The sequence below is a fragment of the Sinocyclocheilus anshuiensis genome, unplaced genomic scaffold (genome assembly GCF_001515605.1).
Source record: "Sinocyclocheilus anshuiensis isolate Anshui unplaced genomic scaffold, SAMN03320099.WGS_v1.1 scaffold205, whole genome shotgun sequence".
Taxonomy (NCBI): Eukaryota; Metazoa; Chordata; class Actinopteri; order Cypriniformes; family Cyprinidae; genus Sinocyclocheilus; species Sinocyclocheilus anshuiensis.
In genome coordinates this window covers 2,934,183-2,949,172 of record NW_015536497.1, presented here as the reverse complement: position 1 = coordinate 2,949,172, position 14,990 = coordinate 2,934,183, and the positions used below count along the sequence as shown (strand labels likewise).

Sequence of the window (14,990 nt, the reverse complement as noted above, 5' to 3'; positions counted from 1 at the left end):
GCAAATCAGCATATCAGAATGATTTCTGAAGGATCATGTGACACTGAGGACTGGAGTAATGATGCGGAAAATTCAGCTTTGCATCACAGGAATACATTTTAAAATATATCCAAATAGAAAACAGTTATTTTAAATTGTAATAATATTTCATTATATTACTATTTTACTGTTCTTGATCAAAAAAGGAAAAAAAAACGTACCAACCCCAAATGTTTGAACGGTAGTGTAGGTATAATTGTCTTTGTAAAGAAAACTTAAAAAAAAAAAAAAAAGTATAGTAATTTTTGTTGAAAATATAAAAATCGAGTTGTAATCACCTCTGCAGGTTCTCTTCCTTAATAATTTGCCGTTTGTCTTTCCCAGGATGGACTGATCCAGCAGTGTGGAGAGACCATGAAGGAGAACGTGAATGTGAAGACTGTGTGCAGCTATTATAACGCGGCCACCATGTACGGCTTGGACTCCGTCATGAAGAAGTCAGTAGTCTTGTCTGATTTCCTTTCTGATTATTCTCTAACACACGTGTGACATAAGAAACGTGTTGCATGTTCTCTGTGCTTTGCAGGTGTTTAGAGTGGCTCCTCAATAACCTCATGACGCATCAGAACGTGGACCTAATGAAGGAGCTCGGGTACAGTCTTACTATGTGCATCTGTGTCTGACCTCATCTGAAGGTTTTAGTGCTAGTAAATATTTGGTCTGTTTTAATGTGTGTGTGTGTGTAGGGCGGAAATTATGGAACAGCTCATTCAGTCCTCTGATCTGTTCGTAATGCAAGTGGAAATGGACGTCTACACGGCACTGAAAAAGGTAGATGACATCATATATCATCATAGCATTTCATGATATTACAGGCAAAACATATTGTACTTTATCTGCTTTGTAAACGTTATTATTATTGTATGATATAAAATATAATGCATTTATTTAATAAATTAAATATTTATTTATATATTTATTTTGATAAAGGAACAAGAATACCTTCTATATTGTTAGTTATATTTTAAAATTAATATTTAGTGGAATTAGGCAACTTATGCTTACCTAACAGTTCATGCATTATAGAATAAAAAAAAAAAAAAAGTAATAAATATCATACAGCATGCATTTGAAGTATATTTATTTCTTTGTAATGCATTTTGTGATGTATTATGCCCACCTCAGTCAACATTATCAAATGATCAATATTTAATTATCAACTAATAATTTATTATATGATTCAAATTTTGAATCATATTAAATAAAATGAAGTTTTATTTCAATTAAAATGATTATTTTTACATATTTTACATTTGAACTTTAAATGAAAAAACAAATATAGGCCTATATATGTATGTACACACATACACACACAGTAGGAACTGATTTCGTACGTATTTTTATATTTTATATTGATTTTATATTTTTATGTTATTATATAATGATTTTAACTGTAACAGTGTTTTTACTACCCTTTTTTATTATTAATCATAATGTTATTTATATATTAATATATTTATTACATATCCTCTACTATACTACTAACATACTTTTTATTTTATTTGTAACCTGATATTTTTTTTGTTGGCATTGAAAAGGTTTTGAAATATCGATGTAAATTTAAAGGTTCTTTTATGAAAAAAAAAGAAAAAAGAAAAGTGTTATAAATACGATGACAAATACACTTTTGTTGTGATCAGTTAGTTACTATAAATACCTGGTGTATCAAATATGATGCAAAAACAGTATAAAGTTGCATCAAATTTTAATTGCATTCTAATAGTTGAGTGTCAAAAAATTTGATTTTTCTGACTGTTATTTCGTATGTCCTGCTTTACAGGGTTAAAGCTGGTGTTTTAGTGGTGCACTGAAACTACATCACTGCTGTATGTATTTGACTCTTTTTTTCAGTGGATGTTCTTGCAGCTTAATCCACCCTGGGATGGGCCTATCAAACAACTTCTGCTTGATGCAGACGCCTGGCTGTGTAAGAGAAGAAGTGGTACGTTCTATGCATAGAACTACATATGTGCATTTATATAACCTTCCCCTAACTGCCACACTCGTACACAGAGGCTGGAGAAGAGGAGCCATTTCTGAACACAGATGACGGGATGCCCTTCGTCCCCGTTTTCAGACACATCCGCCTGCAGTACATCATCAATGACCTGGCCTCGGCCCGCTTGCTGGAACGGGACAACATCCTACCTCCTGGTGAGACTTTCCTCCCAGAAATGACACGAAGCTAGACAGATTAAAGGTTTCTAAGACCAGTTTTGCTGGTTTTGTGTGCAGTATGCATCAGATAGTCCTCAGATGGTCCATTGTTACCTGAGGCTGAGATTAGTGGGGCGGATATGAACTCCACTTCCTCTTGTGTCTTTATCAGAGTGGCTGAGCGCCGTGTACAAACAGCAGTGGTTTGCTATGCTGAGGACAGAACATGATAACGATAACGGGTGAGAGAACGGCCCAAACATCGTCACTGCTAAACATTAAATGGGGTTTGAATTGCAAATAAGTGAATATGATTGTTACAGACCACAAGAGGCCAATAAAGAGGAGTTTGAGCTGAACAGCATGCGCTGTGGCCGAAAACTGACCAAAGATGGAGATGTGAGTTGGACTTCTGCTATTAAATATATTGTATCTTTTGCTGCATGTTTTAGTTTAGAATGGAATATATATATATATATACGTTTTTGTTGTCTCTACAGTACTGTTGGCGATGGACAGGGTTCAATTATGGCTTTGACCTGCTGGTGACCTATACAAATCGTTTCATCATCTTTAAGAGAAACACCCTCAGTCAGCCATGTGGAGGCGCTGTCAGTTTACAGCCACGACGCCACCTTGCGTACCGGTGAGCCGTACACCTCGGATTATTTCTTATATTATGGAGGAATGAGTAATATAACATATTTTATATGTCATACAGTCTGTCTAAACTATAAATCATAATAATAAGGTTTTCTTGTACATATATTGGACATATATGTTTCTTAGTAATGAAAGTATATAAGCACAAAATATATCAATTTATATTTATAATGTTTGTATATGATTTTAATAATTACTTTATAATTAAAATATTTAATTAACAGATATCACCATAGTTGAACTGTTACGTTTAAATATGCAAAATAAGCATTCTCTAATTAAAATGCACTAAATTGCATACATTTCTTTCTTCTTTTTTTTTTAACATATTAAAGTTGAAGGATTTTTACAGCTGGGATTTTGGTATATTTTAATCACTTCATAAATCAGAAAGTCCAGTCAACAGCCAGTAAAAGATCATTTTTCACCATATTTTTAGGGGGAAAAAATCGATAATTAAACATTTTCTATAAAACTAGACAAATGATATACAGAATGAACTTTGTAAAAAAAACAACTTCAGAATATAAACGGTCTTTAAAGATATGTGTTGTAATTAAAACCTTCAGTTGCAAATGGATAAAATGTAATAAAATAAACAAATGTGTATTTTGTATGTTTTCGTTCTGCTAGCCTGATGTTATGAAAGCAAAAAATAGCCCAAAATCTCAAAATTGACCAATGCATGAAAAAACAAGTTTTCCCTGTAGTTTTACCTTAAATAAAATGTATATTAAATAATGTTGATAAATATATTACATATATATTTAATATAGTCATTATGTTTTAATTTCATATTTAATACGTTGGAAAACTTTTCTTTTTTTTTCCTCTCTCTCTTTTTTCAGATTGCGTCTTGCTTCATTTGATAACAGTGGAAAAGTGGTTTGCAGCCGGTCAACTGGCTACCAGCTTGTTACTCTTGAAAAGGACCAGGTATTCTGTCATAATGTTAAATATAAAACCAGTTTATTTCCAGTTACTTTAAGGCTTGGCTTGACTGAACAGCTTCATTGTGTTCTATGCACGCAGGAATACGTGGTGATGAATCTGGACAGCCGGCTCTTGTCTTTTCCTCTGTATGTGTGCTGTAACTTCCTCTACACTTCCCCGTCCAGTGAGAGGAGAGGTGACACACCGGAGCTGGAGAACAGCGCCCGCAGTGTGTCGTGACCACACACAGCATAAAACCTCCATCGCCCACCAGGCCAGCCTTCATGTATATTATTTCATTCATTTTAGTTGTATGCTTAATTTGTAAATAATCAGGTGCCTTTTAAATCATTTGTTATATCAGCATCAGAGCTAAAAGTAAGTGCTCTTGGTCATGAACTTCATTTGATTCTGTTTGTATTTGTTTGGAAATAGTCTTATTTAAACTTGTTTGGCTGGTTATTCATTTGTCAGGCATTCCCTTTTTTTTTTTACAAAAAAGAAAAAGACTGAATATCGGTTTTGTACTGTTATAGTTGTTTGAATTTGGTGCTAACGTGATACATGTTGTAATTTTCGTCAATGCATGCTGATGTAGGAACAGTGAAGGGTTAACAGGCATGTGTTGGTTTATCAACAGGGCATTTTAAGTGATTTCCACAGGTGTCCAATGAAGCAGTACAATTTTCAATATTTATACACAATGTGGTTTTGGTTAAATGTAAATATTGTTGGACCAAAGTGTCATGTGATAGAAATCAATATATTCATTAAAACAGTACAGACAGAAGAAATTGCGCTCACTTTTTAAATATGCAGTGTGAAAAAACATCTCAGTGCAGTACTAAAACTGGTTTTAACAGGATTATTTTTTTATGTACACAAATACACACTCACAATATATATAATTTAGAATATATATATATATATATGTGTGTGTGTGTGTGTGTGTGTGTATGCAGTTTTTAGGACCATTATGACTTTTTTTTTTAATATTGTGATATGATTTTTATTATAATTTTAAATAATATTCTCATGTTAAATGCAATATATTTACATTGCTTCTTTCAATGTTATATTTTAAACTTATATATTCATTTGTGCTGTCAAATCTATTAATTGTGATTAATCGCAACCAAAATAAGTTCGTTTACATACTGTGAATATAAATATATATATATATATATATATATACACACACACACACACACCAATTCATTTATATATGTTTGTGTATATGTATATATATATAATTTTTTTTTTTTTTTTAGTGGTGAAATATGTCCTGGATATTTCTTGACAGTTTTTATTAGATTGACCCTAATAAGTTTGCTAGATTACATAATATTTCCCCCTGTCATTCAACAGGCAGCAAGTTGGTTTGATCACATTATTTATTGTCTGTACAAAAGCCACAAACAATATGGACACAGATATCAGCACATGGCCATTCACCAAGTCACAAGGAGGTGACAGCAAAGATCAAATTCTTCCATCTAGTACACTCATGAGTCCACAAGAACCATTTCATACAGCCTCGGCCACAGTCAGAGCTTCACTGAGGTATTGAGTTCAAGCTGTCCTTCAGTTTGCGAGTCATACTAGGCAGCAGGTTCAGGTGTTCGTCCACACAGCTGCCCACACAGCCGTCCATTAGCGCCCGCACGGCAGGCTCCTTCGCCCCGGAGTCAAACAGGTCCTTGGCCTTGTCATTACAGTGCATTGTACACCTCGTGAGACGATCCTGTAGGTGAATAAATGGTTCTTCCAAATCACTCTATTTCAGCTTAAAAGTAAGTGATCTGAAAAGTCGACTCACCTGAAACTGCTGGAGCTCACTGGTGACCAGTTCTTGAGCTTTAGCCAGCGGTGCGTGGCAGCGGTCGATACACTGGTGCATCTGGTTCATGGAGTGGCCGGGATTCTCACAACACTCTGCGCTGCAGCGGAACATGCGGCCCTGAAAGATTGAAGAGTGTTATCAGCCATTACTTAATCAACCTTTGATTAATAGTGGTCAAAAACTATATTTTGGACATTTCAGCCGACTTTAGCCAATATAGTAAATCAATAGAGAAGACAAACAGAACGAATGACAAAACTGATTATTGCACATTATCAGAAGTTGACCTGACACGTAAAACATTGACAGCATTGTTCTATAGTGTGACATGATATACAGGTGCATCTCAATAAATTAGAATGTCGTGGAAAAGTTCATTTATTTCAGTAATTCAACTCAAATTGTGAAACTCGTGTATTAAATAAATTCAATGCACACAGACTGAAGTAGTTTAAGTCTTTGGTTCTTTTAATTGTGATGATTTTGGCTCACATTTAACAAAAACCCACCAATTCACTATCTCACTAACTTTTCCACGACATTCTAATTTACTGAGATGCACCTGTACATACAACTATTTAAACTATGCCAAAATATTGGTTAAAAGTTATTAAAAACTTTTTTTCCTAATTCTTGTATAAATATCACAGTTACATGCGTTTTTATGATTTCATATTAAAAGAGACTACATGTAAAATAAAAAATAAAAAAATAGACTACTTATAAATATGTAAATGAATTAAGTAATTGTATATTATATAAATTAACTATATAAATTATATATTAATATTTAAAAAAATTATATTATATAATTGGTGATTACAACAATTATAAAGTTTGGGGTCTGTTAGATTTTTTTTGTTTTTGAAAGAAGTGTCTTATGTTCACCAAGACTGAGCTTATTTGATGTAACAGTTATATTGTGAAACATTATTACAAATAATGTTTTCTATTTGGATATATTTTAAAATGTATTCCTGTGATGCGAAGCTGAATTTTCAGCATCATTACTCCAGTCTTCAGTGTCACATGATCCTTCAGAAGTCATTCTGATAGGCTGATTTGCAGCTCAAGAAACATTTATTATTATTATTATTATTATGTCTATTTTTTTTTTCTGGAAGCATTGTTACATTTATTCCAGGATTCTTTGATGAACACAAAGTTCAAAAGAACAGCATTTATTCAAAATAGTATATATATATTTTTGTTAACCTAAGTTTTTACTGCCACTTTTGCCCAATTTAATGCATCCTAGCTACATAAAGTTATTTCTGTGATTAAGAAAATGAATAAAAGTTTAGTTTAAACTCATGTGGCAGTTTAAACTAAAGACTGTAGGATAAAGACTCGTGAAGTAATGTTAACAACACAAAGAGCAACAACAACACAGATGTGTACTTTATCTAGATCAAGGCTTTAGGAGGAAAATGAAAAGAGTAGCTTACCTGCATCTTACGGATGTGATCTTTCTCCAGACTTTGCACCATCTCCTCCACTGCCTTCTGCACGCGAGCCTGCTGCGCTGCTGCCATCCTGGTCTCACATCAACTGCTTTAATCTTCAATCAGACAGCGACTCTATAAAGCCATGAATCCAAACCGACACGTTTTACTAACAAGGCCTGTAAATCATTACTAAAGCGTTAAAATGCTGCGATTCACTAATTTTTCAGTAAGGTCACCTCTTACTACACCTAAAGCATGTTACCAGTAACACGCCACTTCCGCAGAGTGGACTGCGTCCCATTTCCGGTTCCGTACTTCTTCTGAAGGACGAATCTTCGGCTGCTTGATCTTATGCACTTTATTACCTTCACACATTATTCTAACTTCTCATCCCGACATTTAAAGCGGTGAGATACATCGTTTTTACAGCTGCGTATATTTGAAGGTGACCGCGTCTGTATGCGAGTCTGACGAGATGGATTAACTGCAAACTTCTCTTCAATTTTTGCATCGATGAGACTTTGTCCTCTCTGGCTACAGCAGCTATTATCAATGGGATTAATTAAAGATGTGCATTTTTAGTACAGTGTACATGATCAGACTGTCGAAATTGTAAATTGGATTTCTTCATGTTTGGGTTCAAAAAACAGACGGAGCGCAAAGCGATTGAAACTGCCGAAAGATGCAAGTAAACTTATTGTTTTATGTCAATGAAAATGTACAGTGGTGTGAAAAAGTGTTGGCCGCCTTCCTGATTTCTTATTTTTTTGCATGTTTGTCACACTTTAATGTTTCAGATCATCAAACAAATTTAAATATTAGTCAAAGATAACACAAGTGAACAAAGCTTTAGAAATGGCTTTATAACCTTTTCCAGACTGATAGATCTCAATTACTTTCTTTCTCATTTGTTTCTGAATTTCTTTGGATCTCGGCATGATGTCTAGATTTTGAGGATCTTTTGGTCTACTTCACTTTGTCAGGCAGGTCCTATTTAAGAGATTTCTTGATTGCGAACAGGTGTGGCAGTAATCAGGCCTGGGTGTGGCTAGAGAAATTGAACTCAGGTGTGATAAACCACAGTTTTAACAGGGGGGCAAACACTTCTTCACACAGGGCCATGTAGTTTTGGATTTTGTTTTCCCTTAATAATAAAACTTCATTTAAAAACTGCATGTTGTGTTCACTTGTGTTATCTTTGACTAATATTTAAATTTGTGTGATGATCTGAAACATTAAAGTGTGACAAACATGCAAAAAGATAAGAAATCAGGAAGGGGGCCAACACTTTTTCACACCACTGTACAATTATAAACGACTTTGTTTATGAGCTAAATCATAATCGAAAAGCTTCAATATGGTGCAATGTCTATTTGAATGTTTTAAAGCAGTGGTTTTCAGTCGGGGGCCTCGGTGAACTTCAAAGGGACCGCTGGATGACTTAAAAAAAGTTTTAAATCAATAAATTATTATTACTAATATACTAAAATAACCTTACTCGAATGTAATTCAACATTCTAAAACTTATTTGTTTTTATTTAACAGTTATCGAAACTTAAGGAATCACAAAATGAATCGTGGTTAATTGATTTATATAAATACTCACAATTTCTGGTAATAAACATAGTTTAGAAAACGAGCAGCAGTCATAATTACAGCAGAAATACCGGAAATATCGCCGTCCATATTAGGCGTTGGTGTTCATGTTGGACAAGAAGTGACCTGCAAGTCAAAAAGCTTTTTTATTAATACCCAAAACCAAATACAGACAGTAACAAAAACAACGAGAAACAAAATAAACATAAAAAGGTCGAGAACTTTTTTTTAATTGCAGAAATATCATTCAGTACAAAAGAAACAAATAATAAAGAACATAGAACATATGGGGGGAATACAGAGGTGAGAGAAAAAGAAAGAAGAAAATTTTTTTAATTTACTTAAAAACCGTTATATAATACAATGTCTCCAGAGCTTGACAATAATACATGTAGATCAGAAGCAAATATTTTGCAGCTGGGTTTAAATTTAAGGTATCTAGCTTTGTGGATATGGAATTTACCCATCATATAAATAAAGTTTAAGACATCATCTAACTCCTTATTATCAGAAATATCAGAATGGAAAGAACCTTACTGATGGAATCTTACAGAGCTGGTGGAACACAAGAAATAGGGAAGCTGATATTTGAAGCCAGACACGTCAAAACGTAAAAAAGAATCGCTGATTCGTTGCTTTCTAAACCAGTTTTATGTCGTAGTTTGCATCCATAGAAATGTCTATATTGTTTTTCTCAGCTCTAACATGTGTTATAGACCCGATAATAAAATATGAATCTGGTAGCAAGCTGAATGATTCGTCTTGTAAAGCAGAATCTGACCTTTCTGTTAGACAGTGAACAGCCACCTTCTTCCAAAGTACGTTTCATATATGAAAATCTGAGCTCATGTAAATGCATCATTTACCTATTTTCTTCAAATTTGTTTTTCAGATGTTAATATTGTGAAACACTGAATCGCTAGAATGGCTCTGAGACACTTATCGGTGAAGGCTCTCCTCTTCCTGGGGCTTTGTCAAGTTGGACGCAGAGGTTTTGCCTCTGCACCCGAAGTCAGAGAGGCACCAAAGAAAATTGGTATGATAAAGTTCAAATCATTCATTTGTTGTGTAAGAATGAAGAGTATATGGAAGACTTTTATCCCTGTAAAACCTCACATATGAAATAATACTAAGAATTATTGAATTTATTGAAACTTTACACAAAATATAAAAGAAAAGAAAAAGGTTTGCATATGTGTGAGCAGTTACTGATATTTATATGGTCATAGAGTAAGATGAAAATCTGATTATAATGTAAATCAATGAGATCTTTATAACAGTACACCAGATTATAAAACACACATAAATATCAACTGTCACTCTAATAATATGTCTTAGTAAGAAAACATTTAAAAACGTTTATTGATCAAACTCACTGTTTTTTATTGTGGTGGCAAAACATATAATGCAGTGCAACACGATGATTGAGATGAACAAATAAACGTTCCTCAAAAGCCTGATGATCATATTTGATACTCGCATTTTAACAAATGTTGTATGTATAATCAAGTAAACCTAAGTTGCTTCATTCCAGTAAGTGTTCATTTTGAAGCATAACTAACAATATAAAAGTTATTCTTACACATACTTTATACATTTTTAAAATAACACATGTAGCACAACCTGAAGCTGGGAGTATTTTAGAATGATACTAAAAGGCCTTTTACTGGCTTAAAAAGTATAAATGATCAATCAGAGGACAGAAAGCATGTAGTAGATTGTGTGCAACAGGATTTTCAGCAAAGTTTTGCTCATCTTGATAATTTAGAGGCCTTAGAAATTCATGTATCAGATATTATGTATATTAATGGGCATGTTTGGTGGGATCTGATGGGCTAAATGTGCGTTTCTTCTTCAGCAATAATTGGCGGTGGTATTGGAGGTACGGCAGCAGCGTTTTTCTTAAGACAGGAGTTTGGACCGGCAGTGAAGATCGATCTGTTTGAGGCTGGGACTGTGGGAGGGCGTCTGGCCACTGAAAACATTGGGGGATATGAGTATGAGACAGGAGGATCCATTATTCACCCCCTCAACCTGCACATGAAGCACTTTCTGGACAAACTCGGTCAGTATCCACTTCCCTCTCAAGCTTTCCTTATGATGTTCTTCTCTAAAATGCAGAACTGGATACCTTCAGCTTAACCTTGCATGTGTCATATTCTCTGATCAGGTCTGTCTCCTTGTGCTGATGTATCTTCTAAACTGGCGATATTTGACGGTAAAGAGCTGACCTTTGAAGAGAGCGACTGGTTCATAGTGAACTTCATACGCATGCTGTGGAGATACGGATTCAACTTCATTCGAATGCATATGTGGGTGGAGGGCATAATGGACAAGTTTATGAGGTTCGTCTGTTGTGTTTCCATTATTTTTTCTAGTGGTGAATAGAATGAACATAACCAGTTGATATTAAAGGTGCTGTATGTAACTTTTTGAACGTACCAAAACATAAAAACACCATAATATATTCGCAGATATTTAGGAAACATGCCAAGTTCACATACTTGTTTCTCCGAAAAACAACGCTAAAGCCACTTATTCTACTTTGAAAATGTGCATTCCATGTCGGAATGCCTGTTTTTGTTTTTGTCTGTGTGATTCCGCCCACTGCCAGTTTAACCAATAGTATTTCGACACCTCGGGTTGCTAGAGAGCGGAAAACAGCGTATCGCAGCCATGGAAGCCAGCAAATGAACTGGGTCAGAAATTGCAGATTAGCCTCGGCATCAATCTAAATACCTCTAAGACCAGAGGCATATTAAAACGAGGATAAATCAACTCATCAACTTACAGTGTAAGACTCACCGCCTTCCATTGTCAAATGTGCTCATTGCCGTTGCGTGTCCTCAATCTGGCAACTCGCTGGAGCGTCGCGTCTGATGAGGGGGCGGGAGAAACAATATTTTGAATTTGGACTGCAGTACCCATTTCAACCGCCAGCTGTCAATATTACATACTACACCTTTAAAGTCCTTTTATTGTCCATTTCTGTCCTCTCTGTAGGATATATCAGTACCAGCAGTATGGCTACTCATTCTCCAGTGTGGAGAAGCTTCTTCATGCAATGGGTGGAGACGGTTTCCTCACTCTGGTCAATCAGACGCTGGAGGAGGCCATGCTGGCTGAGGGCTTCTCTCAGGTCTTTCTCAATGATGTCGTAGCACCCGTCACAAGGGTCAACTACGGCCAAAGTGTCCGAATCAATGGATTTGTGGGTATGCCTGTATTATGCTTATATGCCTATATTGGGATGTTTGTGACCTTTTAGTATTAGTAATCGAAGGGTCAGTGACATGACACACATTTATTTTGGTTCCGAATCTATTAAGTAATTAAAAAATACATTACAAAGGCAATTTTTACATATAATGATTTGAATATAATTCTTACTCTCATGCATTCATTATTAAAAATCAATCATGTGAGGAAAAAAAAAATATATATATTTTGGCATGTTTATTTTTATTATTTCTTTGGGGGGAAAGCACTGAAACATGTATTAAAGGGGTCATATGATGCGATTTCAATTTTTCCTTTCTCTTTGGAGTGTTACAAGCTCTTGGTGCATAAAGAAGATCTGTAAAGTTGCAAAGACTAAAGTCTCAAATCCAAAGAGATATTCTTTATAAAAGTTAAGAGTCAACCACGCCTACCTAAAACGGCTCGTTCTAACACGCCCCCACATATCTATGTCACTATGTGGAAATATTAGCATAATGCAGCCCAAATGTGCATGCAAAGAAAGAAGGTGTGGTTTCAGGAACAGCAGTTGTGTTGATGCAGCCATGTCAGGGAGACGCGGTGTTTCAGTGCGAAAGCAAAAGCATATTTGCACAGCGCAGAGTAACGCGTCGTGTGTGTGTGTGTGTGTGTGTGTGTGTGTGAGGGGAACAGGGTCACATCACAAGAGAGTGAACTGCCTGTCAGAAATCATAGCACGTCAGCTGTCTTAACCGTGGCTTGTGTACTGCAAACACATACGAGCATCATCACTGTGTCTGTCACGCGACTCTGTTGCCCTTTCGGGCTTGACCTGATGGTAAAACTAACGACATTATTAACTGTCTTGATATTTACTTTGAAAGCTGACGCTCGCGATTATGGTAAGGAGCGTTACATTTCCGACGCGTGCTTGTGGTGTTCGGCCAATCACAGTGCACTGGGTCAGCTGGCCAATCAGCAGACTGCGCTTGTCAAAGGAGGGGGCTTTGTTGAAAACGACGTGTTTGAGAGAGGCGAGGCATAGAGGACCTACAATAATGTACAGTATTTGAAAAATAATGTGTTTTTTTGAACATTAAAGCATGTCAACATATTCTGTTACACCAAATACACAAAATAATGATCTTTAAAATAGCATCATATGACCCCTTTAAAATATTTTAAATATTTGAATTTTTTTGATGTGTGTGTGAAATCAAAATCATCTGGTGAAACTAATATGCAAAACATGCAGGGCAATCATATCGTTACCGTTTGTCAAGGTCAGTAAGTCTTAATATCAGATAATTTGAGCAAGATTAGTTCAGTTTGTAAGATGTCATGTGGTGCGACTTCTCATGAACTTGATTCATGATATTTTGAAAAACTATATTTACATTTGAAATTTATTTTTCAAAAATAATGATTAGTATTTGCAATGTAAGAAAAGCCTTGCGACTTGCTGTCCAATGTAAAATATGCTCCTCCAGCAAAACCTGTTGTGGAGCACTGATTTATTAGATACAGAAGTGTGTGAATATGGCGTATTCTGTTTGTAGGTGCTGTTTCACTAGCAGGAGCCGACTCAGGATTGTGGGCAGTGGATGGAGGGAATAAGGTGGTTTGTTCTGGGCTTCTGTACCACAGCAAAGCTGAACTTGTTCCAGCTCGTGTGACTACCATCTCCATGAAGATGAGACCATCCAAAACTGGTACAGTCCACTTTGAACATTATAGTGAATCTTTTTATATATTATGTACACTACCAACCAAAGTTCACAAGTTTGGAGTCAGTAAGTTGGTTCCTTACCAACAGTCTTGCCATATTTATCCATTTTCTTTTGTTGCCCTTTCAGATTCGGCTGTAAATTTCTATGAAGTGAACTACATTGGTGAATCTGGTGCCGCCCATTCCATGTACGACATAGCTGTAGTTGCCACACCTCTCCACCAGGGCATTTCTGACATCAACTTCTCAGGCTTTTCTCCTCCCATTCCATCCCACTTCCCTGGCCGCTACCACCAAACGGTGGCCACGCTGGTCCACGGTCTGCTCAATGTGTCCTATCTGGGCACCACAGAGAAGCCGGAAGACTTCTTTGTTTCTGACGTCCTCACATTGGACAACAAAGCCTCCGAGATCCACAGCCTGAGCTCTCTGGACCCGGTGAAAATTCCCAAGGGTTACTCCCACAGCCCTGCCAGTCAACGCAAAGTATGGAAGATCTTCTCCTCTCAGCCACTCTCTCAGAAGCATCTGCAGCAAATCTTTCTTTCCTGGGACTCGGTCTCGGAGAAGCGCTGGCTCGCGTACCCCTCCTACAGCCCACCGCACCGCAGGACACCTCCCTTCATCCTCCATGATCACCTCTACTACCTCAACGCCGTGGAGTGGGCGGCCAGTGCCATGGAGATGAGTGCCATTTCCGCCCGTAATCTGGCCCTGCTCGCCCACCACCACTGGTATGAGCAGATGGGCAAAATCAACCAAGAGGACCTGCACACCAGACTCAGAGGTGAACTTTGACAGAGGAGCAGTGCGGTTGATCTGAACTACTTTGGGTTCATAAGTAATAAAATCTTGTACGGAGATGAGAGATTGTGTTTGTGAAAGGTAGACCTGTGCTCATAGGTGGAGCGTGTGTAAGGCTGGCCACTGGGACTTGGGGCCAGGGGAATGCCACTAAATTGGACAAAAATGCCCCTGCACAAACAAATTAATTATCTATTACGTCTGTTGCTAACAAAGTGAATTTGAATAGACAGTGTCGATTGCGGCATTAAATTAAGATAAATAAATAAAATAACCAGCGAAGCATCGAAACGCAAGAATGATTCTTCTAATTTTATTAGCCTACATTCAATGTAAACAGCGATTGATAATGGATAGTGTATTTCTGGTATCAAGGTCGCGCTGTTGAGACTTGTGCTGTTTATCTCTTTGTGAGAGACTTCAGAACAAATGAGCGTAACAGCACACATAAAGAAACTCAGAAGAAACACACTGAGGTGAAAATTCAAAATGTTTAATTTATTCATAACATGATATAGTTAAAGGCACAATATGTAAGATTGTTTTATTAAAATATATAAAAACCACTATAACAGTG

The 14,990-nt window shown here is 36.2% G+C and overlaps 3 protein-coding genes across 4 annotated transcripts in view; 2 read left to right on the top strand and 1 right to left on the bottom strand.

The window, feature by feature from the left end:
• LOC107688092 (germ cell-less protein-like 1) overlaps positions 1-4,663 on the top strand; it is an 8,027-nt gene extending 3,364 nt beyond the window's left edge. The window contains exons 6-15 of the mRNA XM_016485660.1: positions 364-476; positions 566-631; positions 726-810; positions 1,891-1,981; positions 2,053-2,193; positions 2,369-2,438; positions 2,520-2,595; positions 2,697-2,842; positions 3,708-3,795; positions 3,892-4,663. Coding sequence (XP_016341146.1) covers positions 364-476; positions 566-631; positions 726-810; positions 1,891-1,981; positions 2,053-2,193; positions 2,369-2,438; positions 2,520-2,595; positions 2,697-2,842; positions 3,708-3,795; positions 3,892-4,032 — 1,017 coding nt within the window. The 3' untranslated portion in view covers positions 4,033-4,663. The remainder of the gene's footprint in view (positions 1-363; positions 477-565; positions 632-725; positions 811-1,890; positions 1,982-2,052; positions 2,194-2,368; positions 2,439-2,519; positions 2,596-2,696; positions 2,843-3,707; positions 3,796-3,891) is intronic.
• Positions 4,664-5,159: 496 nt separating this feature from the next.
• On the bottom strand, positions 5,160-7,397 carry LOC107688083 (protein FAM136A-like). 2 transcript variants are annotated; one of them, XM_016485647.1, is made up of 4 exons: positions 7,320-7,397; positions 7,084-7,215; positions 5,612-5,752; positions 5,160-5,536 (listed from the first exon to the last, which is right to left on the bottom strand). In XM_016485647.1, exons 2-4 carry the CDS (start codon positions 7,168-7,170, stop codon positions 5,348-5,350), a joined length of 417 nt encoding a protein of 138 aa, XP_016341133.1. In that variant the 5' UTR covers positions 7,171-7,215; positions 7,320-7,397; the 3' UTR covers positions 5,160-5,347. The 2 variants fall into 2 exon arrangements, with proteins under 2 accessions (XP_016341133.1, XP_016341123.1); XM_016485637.1 differs by having other exon boundaries at positions 7,084-7,376.
• Positions 7,398-7,415: 18 nt separating this feature from the next.
• LOC107688072 (prenylcysteine oxidase-like) lies at positions 7,416-14,625 on the top strand. Its single transcript, XM_016485626.1, has 7 exons — positions 7,416-7,490; positions 9,572-9,715; positions 10,538-10,744; positions 10,850-11,024; positions 11,683-11,894; positions 13,440-13,592; positions 13,737-14,625. Exons 2-7 carry the CDS (start codon positions 9,604-9,606, stop codon positions 14,405-14,407), a joined length of 1,530 nt encoding a protein of 509 aa, XP_016341112.1. The 5' UTR covers positions 7,416-7,490; positions 9,572-9,603; the 3' UTR covers positions 14,408-14,625.
• The last annotated feature ends 365 nt before the right edge of the window (positions 14,626-14,990 follow it).

Excerpts from the sequence above, each read along its gene's own strand:
- LOC107688083 (XM_016485647.1), bottom strand. The coding sequence starts at position 7,170 with ATGGCAGCAGCGCAGCAGGCTCGCGTGCAGAAGGCAGTGGAGGAGATG. Across the intron at positions 5,753-7,083 it reads ATCACATCCGTAAGATGCAG|GGCCGCATGTTCCGCTGCAG; the intron begins GTAAGCTACTCT and ends TCAATCTTTCAG. Across the intron at positions 5,537-5,611 it reads GTGAGCTCCAGCAGTTTCAG|GATCGTCTCACGAGGTGTAC; the intron begins GTGAGTCGACTT and ends ATTCACCTACAG.
- LOC107688072 (XM_016485626.1), top strand. The coding sequence starts at position 9,604 with ATGGCTCTGAGACACTTATCGGTGAAGGCTCTCCTCTTCCTGGGGCTT. Across the intron at positions 11,025-11,682 it reads ATAATGGACAAGTTTATGAG|GATATATCAGTACCAGCAGT; the intron begins GTTCGTCTGTTG and ends TCCTCTCTGTAG. Across the intron at positions 11,895-13,439 it reads CCGAATCAATGGATTTGTGG|GTGCTGTTTCACTAGCAGGA; the intron begins GTATGCCTGTAT and ends TTCTGTTTGTAG.